This window comes from Calliphora vicina, chromosome 4 (assembly GCF_958450345.1).
Source record: "Calliphora vicina chromosome 4, idCalVici1.1, whole genome shotgun sequence".
NCBI classification, from domain to species: Eukaryota; Metazoa; Arthropoda; class Insecta; order Diptera; family Calliphoridae; genus Calliphora; species Calliphora vicina.
The window spans coordinates 99,528,679-99,552,907 of NC_088783.1; the positions used below are offsets into that span (position 1 = coordinate 99,528,679).

The window sequence follows — 24,229 nt, forward strand, 5'->3', positions numbered from 1 at the left end:
TGAACGAATAACAGGTATATATTTTACCAAAGATAATTTTCATAAAAATATGTAAGGATTCTATCAGTGAATAGATTTTTTTAAATCCGAAAAAATTCAATACACAGTTCCACGTCTGATTATTAATTGTAAACATAAAATACAACTCTGTGTTGACACACATACAACATGCACCCATGTATATAAACATCATACAACGCAACAACAACAATGTCCTGCATTTTGCCTATCGTTCTTTGTGTTGTTTTTTTTTTAGTTTTTATTTGCGAGGTGAATATTGTGTATTGTGCAAAACCGCGTCGGAAACGTCGTGCAAAATTTTTACTATTCCATTGTAATTAATTAGTTAATAATAATAGTAATCTGTTTATCCCAGTGCAAATTAATCAGAGCATAATATTCTTGAAAGTTATAGTGCATTTATAATAATAGTAATTAAACAGTAACAGCGTAAGTTAATGGACGTATTTGTGATTATTTGTTGGGAAAAAGAGAACAAGATAATCAATGAATGTAGTTTTTGTGTTAATGTGTCTGTTGTTTTTGTTCTTATTGTTACTGATATTCTATAGACGCTAATGTAAATGCATAATGCAATTTATAAACAAATTTGTTACGAGGTGAATTTCATTATTATAGAGTTGCCTAGTAGATGGAAATAAATTTCATGTCGTCAACAAATCCATGAAGGAAGGAATGTATAATTCAAGGTATCATCATAATATTAATAGGCAAGTCGATTTCTTTAGACCTCTTTTACGCTCACATTATACATTCAATTTGGGCAAGAAATATACCATTTTAAAGGGATTTATTCACAGAAGTGCAGAATATATATTTTATTGAAATCGCTTCAGTTTTTTAGGAGTTATAAGCGTTTAAAGATGTTACTAACACATATTCAAAAACGTGTACATGTGAACCTTAAGCTAAAATGTAAACAAAGCAGTGCATGTTTGTCCAATTTGTTGTTGTAAATAAATAAGAGAAACAATTAAACAGTATTGATATCGCTCTGTTTTAAGTGAGAGTTGTTATAGAAAACAAAGAAGAAGACTTTAGTACTTCAAAGCAGTGATGTTCAAAAATAAAAATGAAGATATTTGGTGAGAGAGTTACCCAGCAAACATAATGTCAAACACTTAAAATAACAACAAAATGAAGAAAGTTTAAATTTAGAATTTTTGTCAAATAAAACCAATTTATTAAATGAATATAATTTAAATTTTAAGGAAATGAAAGAATATACATTATACGGCCGAAATACTCTCAAATTTTTTATTTATTTTTAATTTTGTTTTTTTGTGTTCAATTGTAATTGAAACGCGTGTGTTTGCTATGCTTCATCCAAAAACCAACCAACAACAATGCTTATTGAATTTCTGAAAAAATGAGACATTTATTACGCTCTTTAAAAGAGCGTAACAAATGTGTTTAAATTTTTTAAACAATTGTTGTATGGGATGAACATCACTGCTTCAAAGTCACTTAAAAACTATATTTTGAATGTTTTTTTTTTTGTTCTCTAACTCCCATATGCATAAACAATTTTTAAATTTATCAAAGGTTTATAAACCAAAATTTCCATTCAAAATTTGTTTTATAAACCTTTGACAAATTTAAAAACTGTTTATGCATATGGTGGTAAATATGTAATTGTACATAAGTAAATAGTTATTTTAAGTAAATAGTTATAAATAACTGTGACGGTTTTCAAACTTCATACGAATCAATTTCTTATCACGGCATGAAGTTTAATTAAAAATGGGACGTGTTGGAACAAATAGTTATTTTTAAATATTTTGTGAACTATAATTGCAAGATTCTTCAAATTTAGTCTAAATGGCTCATTTATAATTTTGCTTAGTTTCGCAGAAATTGTTCCGGATTGGAATAGTGGGCGTGGCCCTATACAAAGTAAATAATTAATTTCGAATATCTATAGAACTATAATTGTAAAACTGTTTAAACTTTTTACGAATTAATTTCTTATTACTGTGCGGAGTTTAGCTGAATATAGACGGAATTAGATTAGAGGGCGTAGCACCTCCCATACAGAGTAAATATTGATTTCGAATATCAGGGGAACCAAAATGGGAGGGGTCGGAAAAGGAGGTGAGTCACCTTCCATACAAAGTAATAATTGCATGGTTATTCAAACTTTGTCCGCTTAGCTCTCTTACCATTTTACATAGATTGGCTGAAAATGGTCGGGATTGCATTAGTGGTCGTGGCACAAAGTAAATAACTAATTTTGAATATCTGGAGAACTATAATCGTAAAAGTATTTAAACTCAGTAGCAATCAGTATCAATTTATTACCATTCTACGAAGGTTAGCTAAAAACAAATTTGTTCCTGATCCCTGCTCGAAGTTTAGCTAAGCATGATCGGCTTTGTAGGAATGACCCCTCCCTTATAAAGGAAAGTTAAAGTAATGCTTGATATTTACATAAATGTTTAAAAATGGGTGGGTTCAGAACGGTGGAATTATCTCCCATACCAAATTAGTTATTTTCGAATATCAAGAGAACTGTAATTGAGAGATTCTCAAAATTTTGTATGTGTTATTTTCGTACCATTGTACGTAATTAGGTTTTATCAAAAATCCATTCATATTTTTTTAATTTTACTAGGGTAGGGGTAGCGAAGTGCACCGGGTTATGCTAGTATTAATTAATATACCTTGGTATAATTCAAGGCGAATTTATACAAGTTGGAGTCAGTCAAACAGCTGATAAGTTTTTTTTTCGCTTTTTGGTTCTAATATTGTCAAAGCTTGTTTTTATATTTAAATATCTACATATTCTATGCTTATTAACAAAATAATTATTTTTTACATAAATAAGTAAAGCCCTCACTATTCAATTATCTACACTGTATTCAGTTTAAATACTTATTTGTTTAATTTTTCATTTTGGTTTTTTGACATTTGTTAGGAGCAATTGTTGTTTTTGTAGAACTGACACCACATTATGTGAATTCGCCTTGGTATAATTTAAAATCATCGTACCGGATTGTACTTTATTTAAATAGTGGTTGGTGTTGATAGTAGTTCAAAATGTGCTGAACAAAATGGAATATTAAAATCGACTTTATGGCCGAAAAAACACAATCGAAAATAGCAGTGGCCTACAAAACATTTCAAATTTTTTATCACCTCAAAATGCTTTATATCGACCCCTATGGGCGATATTATCGTATGTTACAAAAACAAAATTTTACAGGAGAGCGTTATTATTATTAAATTTCTTTGCTTTGGTTAGTATTTATTTTATGTATTCAAAATTGTAATACAAAGCCATTCTAGGCCGAAATATAAATATGTATTATACCTATAGTAATAAAATCCTGAGATATAAACTATACTAAACAAATAACAATAAATGGTCCTAATACATCCATACAAACAAAATTAGCTCCCCAGCCAAATATACATTAAAAAAGTAAAATTGTTTAGCAAAATATATAAGAAAAATACAATCCCAATTAGCAGAAATTCCAGCTTAAACCAAAGAAAAAAAAAAATATAAAGTCAATAAGTATAAATAGGTATGTAACAAGTCATAAAGTCATTAATCTAGGGTACCATCATCAATACAAAATTTTAAATGCGATACAACAACCGATTTAGTAAATTAAATTTCACATACGATAAAATTAACTTATAGCGGGGGTCAGACGGCATGTATTGCTTGTGTATTGGGACATGTATTCGATACATATGGAATTCCATGTGTATGTCAAAATTCACGTTATACATACGATTCATAATTTCCACGTTCAAACGTGCATATGTAATTGCATGTGACATAACCTCCATTAGTTTATATGTTTGTTGTTTTTAACAATATATTTATTTAAAACATTTTTAAATAACAATAAATATATTTAATGCAATGAAACTTATTTTGTTATGATTTTTCTTTACTCTTTTTTGTTTTGTTTTTTTATTTTGCACTCACACAGTGTTGTATTTCAAAATACAACACTGTTATACACACGAAAATAGAACATGCTCTAATTGCCAAAAATGTCACGAGTAATACACATGTATTGTTTGTGCGTGAAATAAAAAAAGAAATAAAACTGTTTTTATTTTGTTTATATTAAAAAATTATTTTCTTTATTATATTACCTTTATGTGTGAGAATACGATGTATGGGTCTTAGCGATCAAGCTACGATTAGATTATTATATGCAAAACAAAGTGGCGAACAATGATTAAAAAAGTACCGTTAACGGTTTTACTCGTTACAATTTAGAAAAAAAAATATCCCCACCCAAGGGTGAACAAAAGGGAGTATACACATACAAAAAAACTAACTTAAACATGTATTTTACATACACAAAGTTTCATATGGATCACACGGTATGTATATGTTTACATGTGGAAAAATGTCCCAATACATGGCACAAAACACAAGCAATACATGCCGTCTGACCCCCCTTTTAGTAATATTTCCATCAATATACCGAATATCGGTATAATATTTTACTATGTAAAAATGTAACACGATATTTTCGCGCAAAGGGATCGATATGATGATTTTAGTTTAGAACAAAAATCCTCAAAATGATATATACAACAAAATATGAAATTATTAAAATGATTTACAAATTTGTTTTTTTACTATAAATATTATTCGAGATGTTTTTAAATACGTACCCCCATATTCATAACTATTTTTAAATTTAACAAAATTTTGTTCGGAAATTTTGTTTTATAAATCTTTAATAAATTTAAAAATAGTTAATGAATATGGGAGATGGGAACAAATCAAGATCCCAGTCACAGTTTATATTTTTATAATTTTTTTCTGTTAATATTTATATTTTCTGTATTGTCGGCCGGGCGAAGGGACTTTGAGGGACTCTGAGGTGTATCGAACGCCGGCTTCGCTTAAGTCATAGAAATTCAAAAAGGCATTTTTGGTTCACAATTTTAATAAACAGTACAATATTATATATCATATAAAAGGTATTTATGCCGGCGGATGAAATATAACTACAAAATCAAGAATATCCCATGATATTTATTTTTTATTTGAATTAATATTTTATATTAATAAATTAAAATAAAATTATGTAATTAATTTTATTTCGCTTTTTTAAACTTTTTGTTAGATTTGTTGCATTTAATTTAAATACCGATATATTCGGTCAATTCACAAGGTGTCCTATCATGGTATATTGTCACAATGTCCTAATATTTCACAATGGTTTGATCAATTAAATTTATACCGATATAATTTTAATGCCGTTACCAAAATAATAATAAAATTAATACCGATACTGTCATTCGTTTGTCAACCTTAATTTAAAGTGTTTAATCCATGGTTTGCTGTGTTTGGAGTGAATATTGAAAACTCTCCTGAATATTGAAAACTTTGTAACATGTGTATGTTTCTACCTTGTGTTGTTGAAAATCCTATATTTTACAGTAGCGTTATTCACAATGTAGAGTACTTGGCCTGGTAATGTAGTAAAATACATTCGAAATAGAACTGTTTGTCAATAAAAAGCTCTTCTGCTTTTTTATTAACGTTAAAACATTAAATATTTTTACAGCTATATATATTCAAAACTATATGTATTTTCTGAAATACGGTTAAATAATAATTTATAATCAGAAATGCTCATATGCTATGGCGAAAGTTATAAACACTAATCAATTTCATAATCAATTTTTAAATTTATAAAAGATTTATAAAAAAAATTTCCATACAAAACTTGTTTTATAAACCTTTGATAAACTTAAACACAGATTATGAATAGGGTGTTAATTATTTAATGGACATTATATTAGAAATATTTATCTTAAGTAATTTTCTATCAGTGCTTTTAAACGTACATTACAATTATATCAAGCCCCAACCCCGAAAGTATATTTGGTGCTTAACAACAAACTTTACAGGAGAAACCTTGTGATTGTTTGCATGTTTTACTTCAATGTAAACATATGGACAATGTGAATTTAAAATAAAAATAGTTTTTGTATACGATTAAATTACCGATTTGAAATAAAATATGAAAATCGAATATATTGCTGGTAATATATTTTCGTTGTAATGGCTAATTACTTGAAATGGGAGTTTTTGGGGATAACAGATTGTTAGTTGGCAACATTGAATGTTAATGCAACTCTGCTTAGTTTACCAATGTTTACGAACAATTTTCGTTATTCTTGTTTTTTTGTGGTGAAAAAGTTACCAGTTCATTTAAGTAGAGGTGAACTTGATTCTACATGAGAAAATAAAATGTCGACGCGAAAACTTTTCATTCATTAGTCAACCAGAATATAGACATTCTTTGTTTGTAAAAAAAATCTTGTAAAAATTAAAAATCAATTATCAAACCGAATAGTTAAATGTATTAAAAAAAGATTTTGTGCGATAAATACGACATAGTGACATTAAGAGACGGGGAAAATATAAACACAATGGATAACGGCGAGCAAGATGCTGGATTCCGATTGGCACCGATGTCACCGCAAGAAATAAAGCCAGACATTTCACTACTAAATGAAAATAATACTAGTAGCTATTCACCTAAACCTGGAAGTCCTAATCCATTTGCAATTGGATTGCAGGCAATAAATGCAGTTGCTGCCGCCACAGCCAACCAAAATCAAATGCTGCAAACCACACCACCACAACAGCAGCAGCAGTATCCACCCAATCACCCACTGAGTGGTTCGAAACATTTATGTTCCATATGTGGAGATCGCGCCAGTGGAAAACACTACGGTGTCTACAGTTGTGAGGGCTGTAAAGGGTTCTTTAAACGCACAGTACGCAAGGACTTGACGTATGCATGTCGTGAGGACAGAAATTGCATTATTGATAAAAGACAAAGAAATCGCTGCCAATACTGTCGTTATCAGAAGTGTTTAGCTTGCGGTATGAAAAGGGAGGCCGTCCAAGAAGAACGACAACGTGGTACTCGGGCAGCTAACGCTCGAGCAGGAGTCAGCGCTGCTGCCGGAGGAGGAGGTGGTGGCGGTGTAAGCAGTGTTGTTGGCGGTGGGGGTGAAGACTTTAAGCCTAGCAGTTCATTACGTGATCTCACTATCGAACGCATCATTGAGGCCGAGCAAAAGGCCGAATCACTGAGCGGTGATAATGTGTTGCCCTTTTTGCGCGTGGGCAACAACTCCATGGTTCAGCACGATTACAAAGGTGCTGTATCTCATCTCTGCCAGATGGTTAACAAACAACTCTTCCAAATGGTAGAGTATGCTCGTCGTACACCACATTTCACACATTTGCAGCGTGAAGATCAGATACTTCTACTGAAGGCTGGTTGGAATGAATTGCTCATTGCAAATGTTGCCTGGTGCAGTATTGAATCTCTAGATGCCGAATATGCCTCGCCCGGCACAGTTCATGACGGTTCGTTTGGTCGGCGTTCACCAGTGCGTCAGCCCCAGCAACTCTTCCTTAATCAGAATTTCTCGTATCATCGCAACAGTGCCATTAAGGCCAATGTTGTTTCCATTTTCGACCGCATCCTTTCAGAGTTGAGCATCAAAATGAAACGTCTAAACATCGACAGATCGGAGCTGTCTTGCCTAAAGGCAATAATTCTCTTTAATCCTGACATACGTGGCCTCAAATGCCGCGCCGACGTAGAAGTGTGTCGCGAAAAAATATATGCCTGTCTGGACGAACACTGCCGCACTGAACATCCAGGTGATGATGGTCGTTTCGCTCAGCTGCTGCTGCGGTTGCCCGCTTTGCGTTCCATCAGCCTCAAATGTCTCGATCATTTGTTTTTCTTCCGTTTAATAGGCGAAAGAGCATTGGAGCAGTTAATTGCTGAGCAATTGGATGCCCCCGTCTGCTAAGAAATAATTAAAGTTTTAATAAAAAAAAAACACAACATCCAAATGACTGTGTTGTGAAATGAATGATGATAATGACAAGTCGTGGTGGTGCTGCTGTGTATCCATAGAAAATTAAATAGTGATCTTAAAGGCCAAGCCTTGGAAGCACCAATTACCAGCAATGGACATGTTATGTGAATAGTGGCTATAGTTATATTCAGACTTTTTTTATTTTCTTTTTGGTCAACATTAATGTTCTTGCTCCTTACGTAGATTAACAAATAAAACTAAAGTACACACAGACACCTTCATTAACACAAACACACATACTCAAACAACACTAATTAATGTTGATATCAATTTGGTGGTGGTGGTGGCTGTACATAAAAGACTTTATTCCCCAAAACTGGACAACACACTCTTTACGCTTAAATTTAAGGTCTCAATATATGTGATTGAGTTTTCGCTGCATTTCCTTAGCCCTTCCACACAGTCTACAACAGTCTGCTGCTGAAAATGATGATCTGATGTTATTTTGAGGATAGATAACAATCTCTGTAAATGTCTTTATTTCAACAATGACGGTTGACATTTTTACGTGTATATTTTAGTTAAAATATGCCTTTAATGTTAATCATTTAGGTTTTACATTTACAATATTCTATTTAGTTTTTTTTACGTTTGTGTTTTAATTTGCCTTTTTTAATTCGATGCGAATGAATTTATAAATTTAAGTACTTTTACTTTTACTATTTTCCTCCTTTAATTTAGTTATAAATGTTTTTATTGTATATTATATAAATGAAAACTGACATACATACTAACACTTATACATAGATATATTATACATACAAACATACATACAAATATATTATTAAATATAGATATATTTTATTCTGTTGAAACAACAAGTTGTATATCTTTAATTTTTTATTCGAATAATACCAGAAAACATGGGCGGTTACTGCGTAACTCAATCCGAAAATGTGGGCTAAAACCATTGTAATTCGAATAGATTTCCATTCGAATCGAATTAGGGAGCAACCCTGACCAAAATTATTGGATGTTTATTTTACTTAAAGGTTGGATTTTTTATAGTTTTAGGATTAATTTGGCTCAAGGACGGAACCAGCTGATTTTCTTTGAAATCGGTACATGATTTCGCATACCCCCATACATAAAAGTGTTAATTATTATGCAATAATCATGATCAAATTTAGCAAGGATCAGTTTTGTGTACTGTAAAGTTAGGTGAAATTCTGAAAATTTTTGACCCTAGTCCCCTTATAAAGTACCTTGCAAAAAGGGTGATGAAAGGGTCCCATATAAGGCCCCTTAAGAAAATCAGTTTAACGTGAAATTCGACATGAACGAGTTTTATATGAATCTTAACTAGCCAATGGTGACGCAAATTTGACTTTGATAAATGGTGTATGCATCTCATAAATGATTTTTGCAAATGATTGAAATTAACCATAAAACAACTTGTATCGTAAAGTTAAGATGTCAAGAAATAATTATTTGCAGAAATTATAGTTATGTCAACAGAAGTATTCGAAAATGGCGACAGAATACACTACTTTCCACTTTAAAGATTTGGGGAGTTAAAATTATACCTTATTCAAGGGCGTATTTTTAATATTTATATTATTTTTTTCAGAATTGTTATTCCTTGTTGGAAAGGATATCTTGTGCAGATTCTATATTTGTAAAGAGTTTTGTATATATTGTTAGCAGATTTGAAATTTATTCATTTAAAATATATAATGTTTCTTGGCTTACCTACGCAACTTTGACTAGGATTTTAACTATTGGCGCCGTTTGCCGCCGATCTAGTTTTAACACAGAATTAAAGTCAAACTTATCTAAAATATATATCAAAATATCAACTCAGAAATTTAAGAATAAAAATTATCAACTTTTTTTGATTTTAGTTTGCTTTTTCATAGCTAATTTTGCTATGATAGGTTGTATAAATTTATAACTATATATAAAGTAAATTTAATTCTTAACAAAACAGTGTTTTAATTTTTTTAACCGAATGAAAATTGTAAAAGTTATTCAACATTTCATTAACACCTTTTATAGTATTTTGTCCCTCAGCGCATACGTATGCATAAAAAAATCAAAAAACTAAATATAAAAAAAAATTTTGAACAGTTTTTAATTTACAAGGTAAATTTTTTCGAAAAGGTTTTATAACTTTTGCAAATATAAACTGATTTTAACAAATAATGTCTCATTTTTATCTACATAACATTATCTTTAAAACATTGTGCAAAAAAATTAGGTTTTCATAGAAAAAAATTAAAATAACTATTGTAGAATTTGAAAAATTAATAAAATAATAAAAAATGCTAAATTTTTTATAAAAACTTACATAATTTCAGGAAATATTAAGACATTTATGAAAGATTAATTGATGTCACTCCATAATTGTTTAAAATTTGGAAATCGCTCTAAAAATATGTGAGTAGAGGTACTATAGTACTATTACTTTTAAACAAAAACTCAAAAACCGTTCATAACTTTTTTTTTTAATAATTCGATTTTTATAATTAAAAATACATATTAAAGCTTAAAGTCCCACAACAAAAAATCTTACAAAAAGCCTCATCCGTTCAAATGTTACAGATTTTTGATCCGAAAATTACCAAAATTTTCCACTGTGCGGCCAAAACTAGAAGGAGCACACATGTTTTAATTGGCAAAATTAAAATTTGGTAATTTAAATTTCAAGGATTCGTATCCTTCCCATATATCCGGTAATAAAAAATTACAATAACATAGAGAAAAATAATTATAAAGGATACGCATACCTAAAAAATGTCCTTTTTCAAAAATGTAAAAAAAAAATAATTTTCTTCACATATATTGGGTTAAATCAAAAACGAAAATTATTAAGGTACAAAGTGATTTTTGTGAGCTATTTAGAGTGCTTAGACCACGATCGGCAACTCCTATACACAGTGCATTTTGGCCGTTACTAAATTTACACATACTACGTTTATACGCACTGCTTATTCGCAAATAAAAATATTGCAATTAGAAAAAAATGCCGCATAAACAGTGAATTAATTTTTTATTTGCGAATAGCTAACTCACGAAAACAATTCCTGATTAACGACACTATTTGCAAATAAGATATTAAGCATTGCCATATGCAGAGGTGGATAATTCATATTAATGTTGTACCTTTTTTAGCATATACACTACATATTAAGTAGTTTTTAGAATTATAAACTATTTTAAATGTTTTTTCTCACATTTAGATGCTTAAATGGGCAAATAGGTTAGTTAACATGTTCAGTTTTCCATGCCTGTCTTGTAGTGAAGATGAGAGTACAACTATTTCTCATTTCTTGTTTTTTTCGCTCTTACACTCAGTGCTACCAGATTAGGGTATTTATCCCCAAATATAGGATTTTTTAGCCAATGGGGATAAAATTTTCGGTTAGGGGATCAGGGAATAAACCAAATCTGTTGGGTAATTTTGGAGGATAAAAATCTATAAATTTGTATTTTTTTACATTTAAAAACGTTTAACATTAGGGATAATATTGAAAAACATTTTTTCATACAATTTATACTTTGACAATTCTAAAGTTGTGCTAAATTTTATCATGGCAATCCTAAAATTTTGTGTTATTATTCTTTGTGAATAGTTGATATGAAAGAAGAATGTAAAAGAATGTAAAAAAGCAAAATTAAAAGTCGTTAAAACATATAATCAATTGTCTCCAAGTGTATGCTGTAATTCAATGGATCAACCAAATTTTAGTTCTATTGAAGTTCTAAAATGTTAAATCCTGTATTAAAGATAAATATCCAAAAAGATTTATACGAAGAACAATGGAGAAAAATACCATTTGTAAAATGGAACGATTGTTTTGGAGAAGAGTCTGGAAAAAATTTAAAGGTATTTTGGTGTAATGTTTATTCCTACAAAGATTCTGCTGATTCAAACCATTCAAGGAGCTTGCTGAACTAATTTAAATATTCTTTATGTACTAACAAGCAATGCTTACGTTGAACGCGTTTTTTCAATAATAAATCTTTCTAAAACAAAAATACGAAATAAAATGCAATATGAACTATTAGAAGCTCTTCTTAGACTAAACACATAAGCCCATAATCATAGTCAAAAACAAGTAAGAGAGCTATATTCGGCTGTGCCGAATTTTATATACCCTTCACCAAAATATACTTTAAAATAAAAATTTTAAATATCTTTAGGTAAACAAAATTTAATTTTTTTTCCAGTTGTTTTTTCGAAATTGTTTTTTTATTTTTTTTTTTTAATTTAATAATTTTTTTTTATTTAAAAAAATTTTTTTTTTAGTTTTTAAATTTTTTTTTTTAATATTTAGTGAAAAAAAATTCGGGTTAAAAATATTTTTTCCGATTTTGACCCATATGGTCTTATATACGTCGTTGCATAGGTCTTTGAAATATATATCATTAGATATCCATATTGTCTATATTAATGATTTAGTAATCCAGATATGGGTCATAAATAGGTCAAAAATCGAGGTTGTCCTGGTTTTTTCCTTATATCTCAGCCATTTGTGGACCGATTTTCTCGATTTTAAATAGCAGCCGAGCCGGAAGAATTTCGGAGTTATTGATGTATCATTCGTGTAAGTAAGTTATTTGGGGACTACAGAAAGTTGATTTCAACACACAGACGGACAGACGGACATGGCTATATCGACTCCGCTATCTATAACGATTCAGAATATATATACTTTGTGGGGTCGCAAATGAAAAATGTAGAAATTACAAACGGAATGACAAACTTATGGTGAAGGGTATAATAAAGTATATTTTAAGAGAAATAAAGTCGTCTTTACTTAAGAGTGGACTTTAGGTCTACCATAGATACGTTAAACTATACTAGCTGAAGTTGTTTTTAACTCATTTAAGCATCAGCTGTTCTTCGCCATGTAAAAAAGTTCGGCAAAAAGTAAAAAAATTTTAAGTTACAAGATATTGGCAGAGATTTTGCTATTATTGAACAGTTATCAATAAAAATTAGTACCAAAATATCCTAAATATGATATTAATCTATCTTTTCCATTTTTCCACCACAAACAACTTTTTTTCTTTAGTTGTCCCGGTTACTTTTATTGTTTACCTTTTTTGTTTAATTTTCTATGTCAGCTGTTCAGCGGTGCCAATTGTCTGTATTTTGTTGTATATTGTATGAAAACATTTTCTAATTTTGAGGTGGCACCCAGTTAAAGTTGGTTTAATTTAAAACACTTTAATTTTGACTATGTTGCAAAATAATTAAAAGCAGGTTTTTATTTTAAAGTTGTTTTTAAAAAGAACCGACTTTAGTGTTTGACTATGATTATGGGCACCCAGTTAAAGTCGGATCAATTTAAAACACACTTTAATTTTGACTATAGTTGCAAAATAATTAAAAGTAAATATTTATTTTAAAGTTGTTTTTAAAAAGAACCGACTTTAGTGTTTGACTATGATTATGGGCCAATGAATTTAAATGATTTGAATTAAAGTAGTATGTATACAGTGGTGGCCACCAATTTAAGACAAATACTTGAATTTTTTTCATCAACTGAATTTTAAGTGCGATAAAGCCAAAATAAAAGGACCTCTAAGGGTATGAAATTTATTATTAATGTTTCTAGTTTCTGAAAAATGTTTGGAAAAATCGGTAAAACATATATGGACAAATATATGTGGAAATACGTTGACCCACCTCAGCGAACATCCGCTGTTAATAACATGATATGACCGAAACTAATGGAACTAAAAATACGAAATTTGTTCCGAATATTTTATAATAATAAAATTATAATGATATAAATGTGAGAAAATATGTTTATTTAAAAAAAAATTTTTTTGGTAAGTTGTAGAAAAATTGTATGTGTTCGTGGTGAATATGTATGAATTGACACAGTTGAATAAAACACACTTGTGTGTTAAAACAGTCCTTATGCATACATATTTGTGGAAATATTTGAAAAAATAATTGACAATCCCGTGGAATTTAGCAAACAATTTTTGTCTTAAATTCCTGGCCACCACTGTACATCTTCTTTATATATCTAATTCTTCTGTACGTGTGTTAGTAACTGAACTCCTCCTTAACGGCTGGGCCGATTTCGATGAAATTTGTTGTGTGTGTTTGAGTGGGTCCCTGGATAGTTTAGATTCACAATTGACCTATATACAGTGGGGAGCTCAAATGAGTACATGTTTCTATTTTGTGCACTTCTTATGGAATAAAAATAAAACTAATAAAGCAAATCCAAAAATTTTTTCTGTCATTTATTTTATGTTTAATAAAATTTAACAAAATGAATTACAATTCAAAACAAAAAGCATCCAGTTCTAAATAAAAAACAAAAAAAACTAAAATAACTCGCATGTACTCAATTTTGCACCCCACAATAACTTTAGGGAAGAATTTAATTTTTTTAAAAAATTTTTCAAAATCCTTTATTATGTAAATAAAATTTTACACGCATTGGCATATTTTCTATAAATTTTTCATTAACTTTTTTTGGAATACTCTCTCTCTCGTGCTCAATCCGCTGTTAAAGCTCGTACAAATTGGTAGGAGTTAATCGGTATTGTTTCAACCGCCAATTCACGATTCACTAAAAATCCTCAATAGAATTGAACTCAAGACATTGAGCTGATAACTGCATTAATAAGAAATTTTTCTAGGAACACCATTCTTTACGACTTTTGAAGTGTGCATTGGGTCATTATCCTATTGAAAAATGACTTCTATGGGAACAGACGCTGGTGGATTTCGGGCTCTGTAAGGGACAGAGGACACAAAGGGTCCAAAAACGGACATGTTCTGTCAAGAAGGCACAATCTCAATGAAAGGGAAAACCTTCCGACAGACACGTCAGGTAGCCGCCCTTGTAGATCTAGCTTTAATCTTTATTATTTTAACGATTGACTAGAACATTGTGCTGCTCGTTTATGTGTTGCGAATCAATTACAGCTTATTTTTTTATCACTCCAGATTATTAATGCTTCCCCTCATGATCTGATTGCAATTTTCTTATGGGTATACCAACATTTTTCTCAGTTTTAATAGAAATTTTCTTTGATGCAATGAGAATCATTATGATTTCGAAAATTTTCTACATGACATTGACATTACTGTCTAAGAATCAGAGGTTACAATTGAAATACAGAATGAAATCGCTGAGCTCGACCTATCAATAATTTGAGTTGTACGTTGCGTAGCTGGCAGTGACCTTACGAAGTTCGGACAGTGAACAATATTATAATTGCTGGTCGTTCCCCACAATTGGATTTAATTTTAATAATGACGCCAAGTAAATAAGTTGTCTATCCAAGTGAATACCAAAATATGCACAGTAGACCTTACCTCAAAAAAAAAACCCGTACGCCCTCTAAATAACGAAAAATTTAAAAAGGCGGTAATGTTTCTTTTCGGAACATTATTGTCTTATGTGGACAGTCACCCCTTCTGAGAATAAATGTAGTGTGTTTACTTTTCAGTTCATTTACTTCTCCAATTATTCAACCATATCTCCACACGACTGATATTATTGTTCAATTCCGTAGAAGCTACCTTCTGATTTGTATGAAAGCAAAGTATTTAAACATTTTTATTATTTCCGAAATATATTTTTACGGGATTATTTTAATAATAGTTATTGTATCCATATTTCCAACAGAGACATTCGCAGGTGCTTCCAAATCCAACCAATTTTATGCCCTGAAAGTGGGAGTACAATTTTAGATAACCCAATAAGTATTGAATTTACTTTTAGCGTTTTATCAGCATCGGATCTAATATTAGTGGTCAGTAACAATTGGCTGATTTAATCCAAAATATTGTTATTCTGTTTCACTATGCAATACACTTAAACAAAATATTGAAACGCATTCATAATCCAAACCAATTTTTTTGATAACAATTTGCTTGCAAATGTTAGATTATTTTTTTTTTTTTTAATATTTATTTTTTTATTAATACAAGGTGGCGCAAAAGTTATCCTCCTATCAGAAAATGCTATAAATTTTGCGATTGGCCCCTAATGTCAGTTCTGTTTTGACATTTGTGTAGTAAACACATGCGAAATACACGTTAATAAACAATGTTACGCTACACTGCTCCAGAACGCGGAATATTGCTGACTATTTATTTGACCAATAATCGGTCGGTTTTTTCATCAAAAATAATCATGAGTAATGAGGCCCATTTCGATCTTAGTGGGTACGTAAATAAGAAAATTTACGCTTCTGGGGCACTGAAAATCCGCGTGTAACCCACGAAGAGCCATTACACCCGCTCAATGTCACTGTATGGTGTGCTGTTTTCGCTGGAGGAGTCATCGGAACTTTTTTCTTCGAAGACGTCGCGGGCCAAACGGTTACTGTGAATGGTGAGCGCTACAGAGCAATGATCAACGAGTTCTTTTTGCCGCAACTTGATGAATTTGGATTGGACAACATGTGGTTCCAACAGGACGGTGCAACGGTACACACTGCACGTTCCACAACCGATATGCTGAAGGATGCATTTCCCGGGCGCCTAATCTCCCGTTTTGGCGATTTGCACTGGCCAGCAAGATCGCCTGATTTGAGCGCTCCAGACTTCTTTTTGTGGGGCTTTTGAAGTCGCGGGTTTATGTCAACAAGTCTCAGACTCTTGCAGCTCTTAAACACAATATCCGTCAAGAATGTGAGGACCTATCGCCGGAAGTTTTGGCCAAAGTGAAGGAAAATGCCATAAAAAGGGCTCAAATGACAATCAACTGTGGCGGCGGCGGCCATTTACATGACATCATATTCTCGACTTGATGTAAAAAAAATTAAAAGACCTAATAAAAATAATCCACAAGAAGAATCAAAGTTTTTAATTTTTTTTTTAATTACAGCCAAAAAACATCGGAAGTTTACTTTTGCGCCACCTTGTACATAACGGCACAATATTCGCCTGGTTAATCCTTTAAATACACAATCGTGTGACTGCTTAATATCTTTTAATATTTCGGAAAACAAATAAATAAATGAATATTTTTGAATATTAATTTAAGATTTTGTCCAAACGACCATACACACGACAATTTTTTAACAATTTGTTGTGATAATATTGGATTGGATAAAATCGAAAAGTAACGCAGACTTATAAATAGATTTTGAACAAAACATTCTCGCATACGCACAAATGGAACAAATGGAAACAAATAAATGTACGTCAGCATTTTTCTAAATTGGCCGTTAGTTGTTTTTATGTATATTTTACGAAATATTTTTTTATCGGGAAAATGTAGGTTTTATTTAAATTTATTTTTGTCCTAAATTAAAAATAGACATTATACGCAATACAATAAAAATATACTTTAATATATTATAAAATATAAATTATTGTATGTATGTTTTATACTTGAAAGTACTTTATGATATTTTATTCAGTAATGTTGGCTTTGTTCAGTAACTAAAACCTATTACGAATTATTACAAATTATACAATAGTTTCATAGCATTTTCAATGAAAATAATAATGCGTAATAATTTGTATTTAGTGTAGTGACCTAATGTTGATATTTTCGATAAGTGGATCTCCTAACACATGTTTGATTCATTAGCTTTCCTTTAATACCTACGATAGTACTCCGACATGGATAAATTATCCTTAAAAATATTCTGCTACCCTTAACTTGACTCTGACTAACTATTAAAGACTTCTTAATTTTCATTTGATTTTGTGGAGTTGTTGTTAAAAGTTTTAATAAAATTGGTAATAAATCTGTAATTTCTAATAAAATAATATAACTTTTCATGACTATAGAATTGGTATAGGGGTGTTTAAGTTAACGGGACACCACTAAATAAATGATCAGAGAAAAATTCAAACAAATTCGTTTATAATTATCCTATTTTATTTATTAAAATCAACAATAACACATTAATTTTAATTGTGTAAAATCTGGAGAACTATCTTCGAACTTTATACGAGCCAATTTCTTATATGTGTATGACTGATCGGAATAGGGGGTGTGGCACCTTCCATAGAGAGTAAATAGTATGGTATTCATTCGACTAATGATCGTTCGATTAATCGAATAATTTCTTACGAATAATTATTCGAACAATTTAAAAATGGCAATTTTCGAATAACGAATAATTCGAACAATTTTATGTAGAATAATCGAATAAAACGAATAAATGTAGATACATATATGGGGCATTTCACGTCAAGTGAACCAACTTTAGAAATCGATGTCTTCCGATCGCGATGAAATTTGCACCAATGTTAGTTCTATTGGATAGTAATTCGGACACCATTTTTCAACAAGATCGGTCAAGAACTCTCTGAGTTATAGGAGGTCAAAATTTGACATTTTGGCCAAACAGGTGTTTTTTTTTTATCCATATAACTTATTACCTATTGTTCTTAGCAAAATGTGTCCCAAATAGTTTAGATAGCTATTTATGCAATCTTTCGAAAAAAAAATTTAATAAAATATTTTTGATTTTTTTTTTTAAATCAAAAATATTTTTGACTTTTTTTTCAAAATGGGCCCTTTTTATTTTTTTTAAGAAAGCTTAGGTCTTTTCCTAAGCGACCTATATGGTCGCTTAGTGGGATGCGAGTGGGATATCTATCAAAAAAAATATTTTGTAACTCAAGATTTAAAATTTTTGAATTTTTTTGCAAAATCAAAAACTTTGTTGACTTTTTGGCTTAGTGGGATGCGAGTGGGATATCTATAAAAAAATGTTTTGTAACTCAAGACATACAATTTTTTACTTTTTTTTGAAAAATCAAAAACCTTTTTGACTTTTTTTTCCAAAATGGACTCTTTTTTTATTAATTTTTTTTTCTCAAAAGAAAGCTTAGGTATTTTCCTTTAAAACCTTTTTGGTCGCTTAGTGGGATGCGAGTGGGATATCTATCAAAATAAATGTTTTGTAACTCAAGACAAAGGTTTTTAAATTTGCACTATTTTAATTTTTTCATATTTGTGTGTAAACCTTAAAAATTAAACTTACGCAGAGAAACTAGACACATTAGCCTTTCCGATGGTATGTAACATACCCAACTAAAATTTCATAGCCTCGATACTGTAATACCCATAATATGTTAACCTCAGGAATAAAAATCACTTTTTTTCTATGGAAATGTTGAATAATTTAATTTTGTTATTTATTTGTAATAATCAGGGAAACCGGAAATATGCTCTAAAAAAGCGTTTTAAGCGCTTTAAATATGCAGTAAAAACTTTAAAATATGCTCTTAAAATTTAAAAAATATGCTCCTAAAAAAACAAACTTTACATAATTTTTAACCGAAAAATATATTTTTATTTAAAAAAATCAATACAATTCATTTCTAAAAAGGTAAAGTAACATAAAATAAACAAAAATAGCAAGAACTAAAACAAGTATAACAAAAAATAAATAAAACATAAAAACAATAGCAACTTAAGTTATGAAAAGGCCTCGAGAGGTATTTTTTGATGATATTTTATATAAATATAAAGTCACTTCTTCAATTAGGGTTATTATTGCAATAAATTACAAAATGTTGACTTAAATTTTCAAATAAAAATCGTTGTCTATTGGATCTGAAAACATTTTTATACATAGAAAAAGTTCTTTCGACATCAATTGATGTTATAGGAGCAAATTTAAAAGATAATATTTCTTTAACACTTAGAATGGTTAAGTTTGAAATAGAACTAAAATTTTATATTTAGATGGCGCTATTATTAAAATAGTGCTTATTTTATATTAAAAAAAGCCATATATTTTTTCAATTTTGAATTTTATACAAAGGAAGTAAAAACCTGTAACACAACAGCGAATACTAAGTAAGACAAAATTTGTTTTTAATAAAGTCAAAATATGCTATTAAACAGTAAAATATGCTCTAAAAACGCAAAAATATGACATAAATATGCTCTTAAAACAAATATATGCAAAAATATGCATTTAAGGGTAAAATATGCAAAAATATGCACTAACAAATCGATGCCAAAATTCTTAAATAGTTCTGAAACGTGTAAATATCTTATCCATGTGCTCATTAGACTCACCAGAAAAAACATGCATTTGCATATTTTGGTTTCCCTGGTAATAATAATTAAATTAAAGATGAATAATTTAGTAAAATTTAATCTTAATCGTAATAGATCAATTTATATAATAACTATTTTTACACTTAATTTATGAAGTTTTTAAATTTTCAAATATCCATACTTTTATCCTCCTTATTTGTCACCTTTATTAGCTGCTTTTTTTTTGTCAATCCTTTCTTGGCGTTATTAGATTCAGCTACTGATTTCGCTGCTGGCTTCTTTTTTGGCTTTGGAAAGAAATCGCATTGAGTAGATGCAGAAAACTTTTTTAATTTGAGTCTTCCATCGACAAGCGGTATGAAAGCATGGTATTGAGCAGTGCCATCGATTGTTACCGCAGCATCGAATCTGCTCTTTAGTGTTTTCAATGTTTCCTCATGATCCTCTTTGCTACTAAAAACTATTTTAGTTTCTTTACAATAATTCTTTGCCCAATGGAATAAAGCAGTCGCATCTAAGATGCGATCTTGATGAGAGCACTGGAGGCTATACTTCGCTGCATTTCTTTTGAGGTTTGCTCCAATACCATCACATGCTCCTTTACCATGAGCAGTAGGATGAAAATGCCACTCAGCTGGCATTCCAAAATCTTTTTCATGAGCTGTAAGATTTGCGAAGCTACTTTTGTTTTTAAAATGTTGACGAGCTCCGTCCGAAACGTAGTATACCTTTTCTACTGTAAATTTTGATTTTAGATAATTTAGTATTATCTTCTGGTACTCATAAACTGCAACGGTGTCATGTTTTAAATCGTCGGATATGATTGCCATACTTTTGTGTTCCAGGTTTTCTTCTTTCATGTAGTAAATAACTACTGTGAATATAGTTGCTTGGTCGTTATTGAAGTGGAATGCTTGTATGGAATCCTGAAGAACATATTTATAGTTCTCTGCGAAATCAAATGAAATAATGAATTCACCAGACTTCAAATGTGTTTTCAAGTCCTTGAAGAATGACCACTGCTCTTTGACTAAAAAGTCATGGGTTCTCAAATTTAGCAATCCTCTACACAGTTCTTCCACAAAATCATCCACATTTAAAATTATGGTTTTCAGTGTGCATCTTTCAGTCTGAAGCCAAGATTCAAATTTTAACTCAATACATTCTCGATCAAAAGAGTTGATTAAATTTTCTTTGATGGATGTGGTTTCCGGGCAATTCGAACATTCACCTAAGTGGCAAGAAGTTGTAGCATTAGGGCACATAGTCAATTTAAGGCAATCGCGGTAATGGTGTAAATCTTCTGATGAATCATCTTTTAAGTAATTTAAGTTGATTTCCTTCAACATCAATTTAACATTTTCATGTAAATACAAACACATACTGTGTGAGTTCCGCTGCTTCCTGCCAAAACGCAATGTTTTGGCCTCAGTTGTGTAAATTTTGTGAATCCAATTTTGACATCCTCGTATTCAGATTGAAATGTTGCGAATAATTCATTCAGGTTACAGAGAACCATTCTCTTCTGCATTTGAACTTTCTTGCCATCGATTCGTACAGACATCCAGTCGTTCATCCCTGGCATCAGGCGACTCATATCATCTCGCTGATAAAACTGAGTTATTAGAGATTTAGTATCGCACTCCAAAGTTTTTCCCTTCTTTTTGTTTGGGAGTGTGAGAATCCCATGCTCAGCAACCAATTGTTTAGCAATTCTTGCTTTTCGTTGAGACGTTCCAAACTCAGTCATTGTTTTTGCAGAACTCCATGTTCTTGGAGCAAGCGTGAGAAGTTGAATTCTTTCAGCTTCACTCTGTGACGTTTTGTATTTCTCTTTTATTTGTTCAAGAACTTCTACTGCATCCTTATGGTATTGGTTTCGACACTCATTCGTTGAATTTGAAAAGTTAGAATAACCATCATCATCAACAGTTCTGTCTTCATTCTCGGAATTACTTTTGTCTTCATCTGGAATAACTTCAACGCAAGGCTCATTACTATTCAAATTCGGTAATTCATTCAACTTTCCGAGCTCTTTCCTGCATGATCCACAAATTTTCAGTCGTTTTGACAGCGTAGGGAATTTTTTTAATAAGCCGTCGGAAATATTTCGCATATCTGATGATCTGTGCTTCATTTTGTTAAAGGGATTAAAACAAAAAGACGAATAAATTTCATTTTCAACCTTAGCCTTTTTAGAAGTCGTAGACATTTTGAATTTTGTAAGTATTTATGTAAATAACACACGTCTTAACTTTAACGCTGTTTCTAAAAAACAGATTTCCGTATGTCTTCAGAATGACAATAAATAGTTTTTTAAGATCATATAGGTAGTACGTTTTAATGAATGAGTCTAAAATCTTTTATTAGGGTCAAGAAGGGCTTACATACTAAAGTACCTAGTTTAACCAAATGTTACAAATAATAATAAAAATAAACCACCATATAAATAACCTACCTGTCAACTTCTACCTCTCCACCCACTTCTTAAAGTCAAATGTCATAAAATAATAAATAAACTGGTACTTCGGAGAAGGGCCATAAAATATTTCCACTTGATTCCAAAAATTTGTTTCTGGGGCACCTGATATTTTAACAATGAAAATCACATGCGCTGAAAACTACCTCTAGGATTGACTAAAAAAGCCGCAAGATACAAAACTCAGACAAATTTTGGGGGTGTAAAATCATATTGCACCCCTCCAGTGGCTATTATCGGTCAGTTGTTGTGGTTTTTATTTTTAAGGTTTTAGAAACACTTACACACAAATATGAAAAAAATCAATTTAAAAACATTTGTCTTGAGTTACAAAACATTTATTTTGATAGATATCCCACTCGCATCCCACTAAGCGACCAAAAAGGTTTTAAAGGAAAAGACCTAAGCTTTCTTTTGAGCAAAAAAAAAAATTAAAAAATGGGTCCATTTTTTTAAAAAAAGTCAACAAAGTTTTTGATTTTGCAAAAAAATTCAAAAATTTTAAATCTTGAGTTACGAAATATTTTTTTTGATAGATATCCCACTCGCATCCCACTAAGCGACCATATAGGTCGCTTAGGAAAAGACCTAAGCTTTCTTAAAAAAAATAAAAAGGGCCCATTTTGAAAAAAAAGTCAAAAATATTTTTGATTAAAAAAAAAAATCAAAAATATTTTATTAAATTTTTTTAATTTTTTTTTTTCGAAAGATTGCATAAATAGCTATCAAAACTATTTGGGACACATTTTGCTAAGAACAATAGGTAATAAGTTATATGGATAAAAAAAACACCTGTTTGGCCAAAATGTCAAATTTTGACCTCCTATAACTCAGAGAGTTCTTGACCGATCTTGTTGAAAAATGGTGTCCGAATTACTATCCAATAGAACTAACATTGGTGCAAATTTCATCGCTATCGGAAGACATCGATTTCAAAAGTTGGTTCACTTGACGTGAAATGCCCCATATATTTAAATTTATTAAATTGCTTAAAATTTTTCATTATTTCAAATTTAAATAAGTAATAATGACTTACAAAAATTGTATTGTTTCCGAAACTCTGAAATTCGACAAATAACTAAAGACAAAGGGACTTTCGACCACTGTAGATGAGTGTTCCGATAGCTCCTTCTATAATAAATATATAAATATTACTGCAAGAAGTTACAATTCTAAAAACAAATCTTAACTTAGGACTTGAACCAATTAAAATAAAAGGTACGGAATAAAATATTTGTTATTTAGCTGGTGAAATATTTGAAGAATCGCAATTAATAATCAAAATATTAACTTAGATTAAAGTGGAGTTGAATGTGATGGAGAATGTGATTTTGAAACGGTCGTCGAAAGTGATATTGAGGATGACATTTATAATGATTACATTGAAATAGATGAAGGACATGATCTTAAAATATATGTGTATATAAAAGGGGGGTCAGACGGCATGTATTGCTTGTGTTTTGTGCCATGTATTGGGACATTTTTCCATATGTAAACATGTACATACCGTGTGATCCATATGAAACTTTGTGTATGTAAAATACATGTGTATTACTCGTGACATTTTTTGCAATTAGAGCATGTTCTATTTTCGTGTGTATAACAGTGTTGTATTTTGAAATACAACACTGTGTGAGTGCAAAATAAAAAAACAAAACAAAAAATAGTAAAGAAAAATCATAACAAAATAAATTTCATTGCATTAAATATATGTATTGTGATTTTAAAATGTTTTAAATAAATATATTGTTAAAAACAACAAACATATAAACTAATAGAGGTTATGTCACATGCAATTACATATGTACGTTTGAACGTGGAAATTATGAATCGTATGTATAACGTGAATTTTGCCATACACATGGAATTCCAT

The 24,229-nt window shown here is 30.4% G+C and overlaps 2 protein-coding genes across 2 annotated transcripts in view; both read left to right on the top strand.

Moving 5' to 3' along the window:
• The first annotated feature begins 308 nt into the window (after positions 1-308).
• The window catches only part of Actn (alpha actinin), an 80,010-nt gene continuing 56,089 nt past the window's right edge, over positions 309-24,229 (top strand). The window contains exon 1 of the mRNA XM_065509816.1: positions 309-450. The gene's annotated coding sequence lies outside the window, so the exon portion shown is untranslated. The remainder of the gene's footprint in view (positions 451-24,229) is intronic.
• Positions 6,217-8,738, top strand: usp (ultraspiracle). Its single transcript, XM_065507058.1, has one exon. It carries the CDS (start codon positions 6,442-6,444, stop codon positions 7,846-7,848), a length of 1,407 nt encoding a protein of 468 aa, XP_065363130.1. The 5' UTR covers positions 6,217-6,441; the 3' UTR covers positions 7,849-8,738.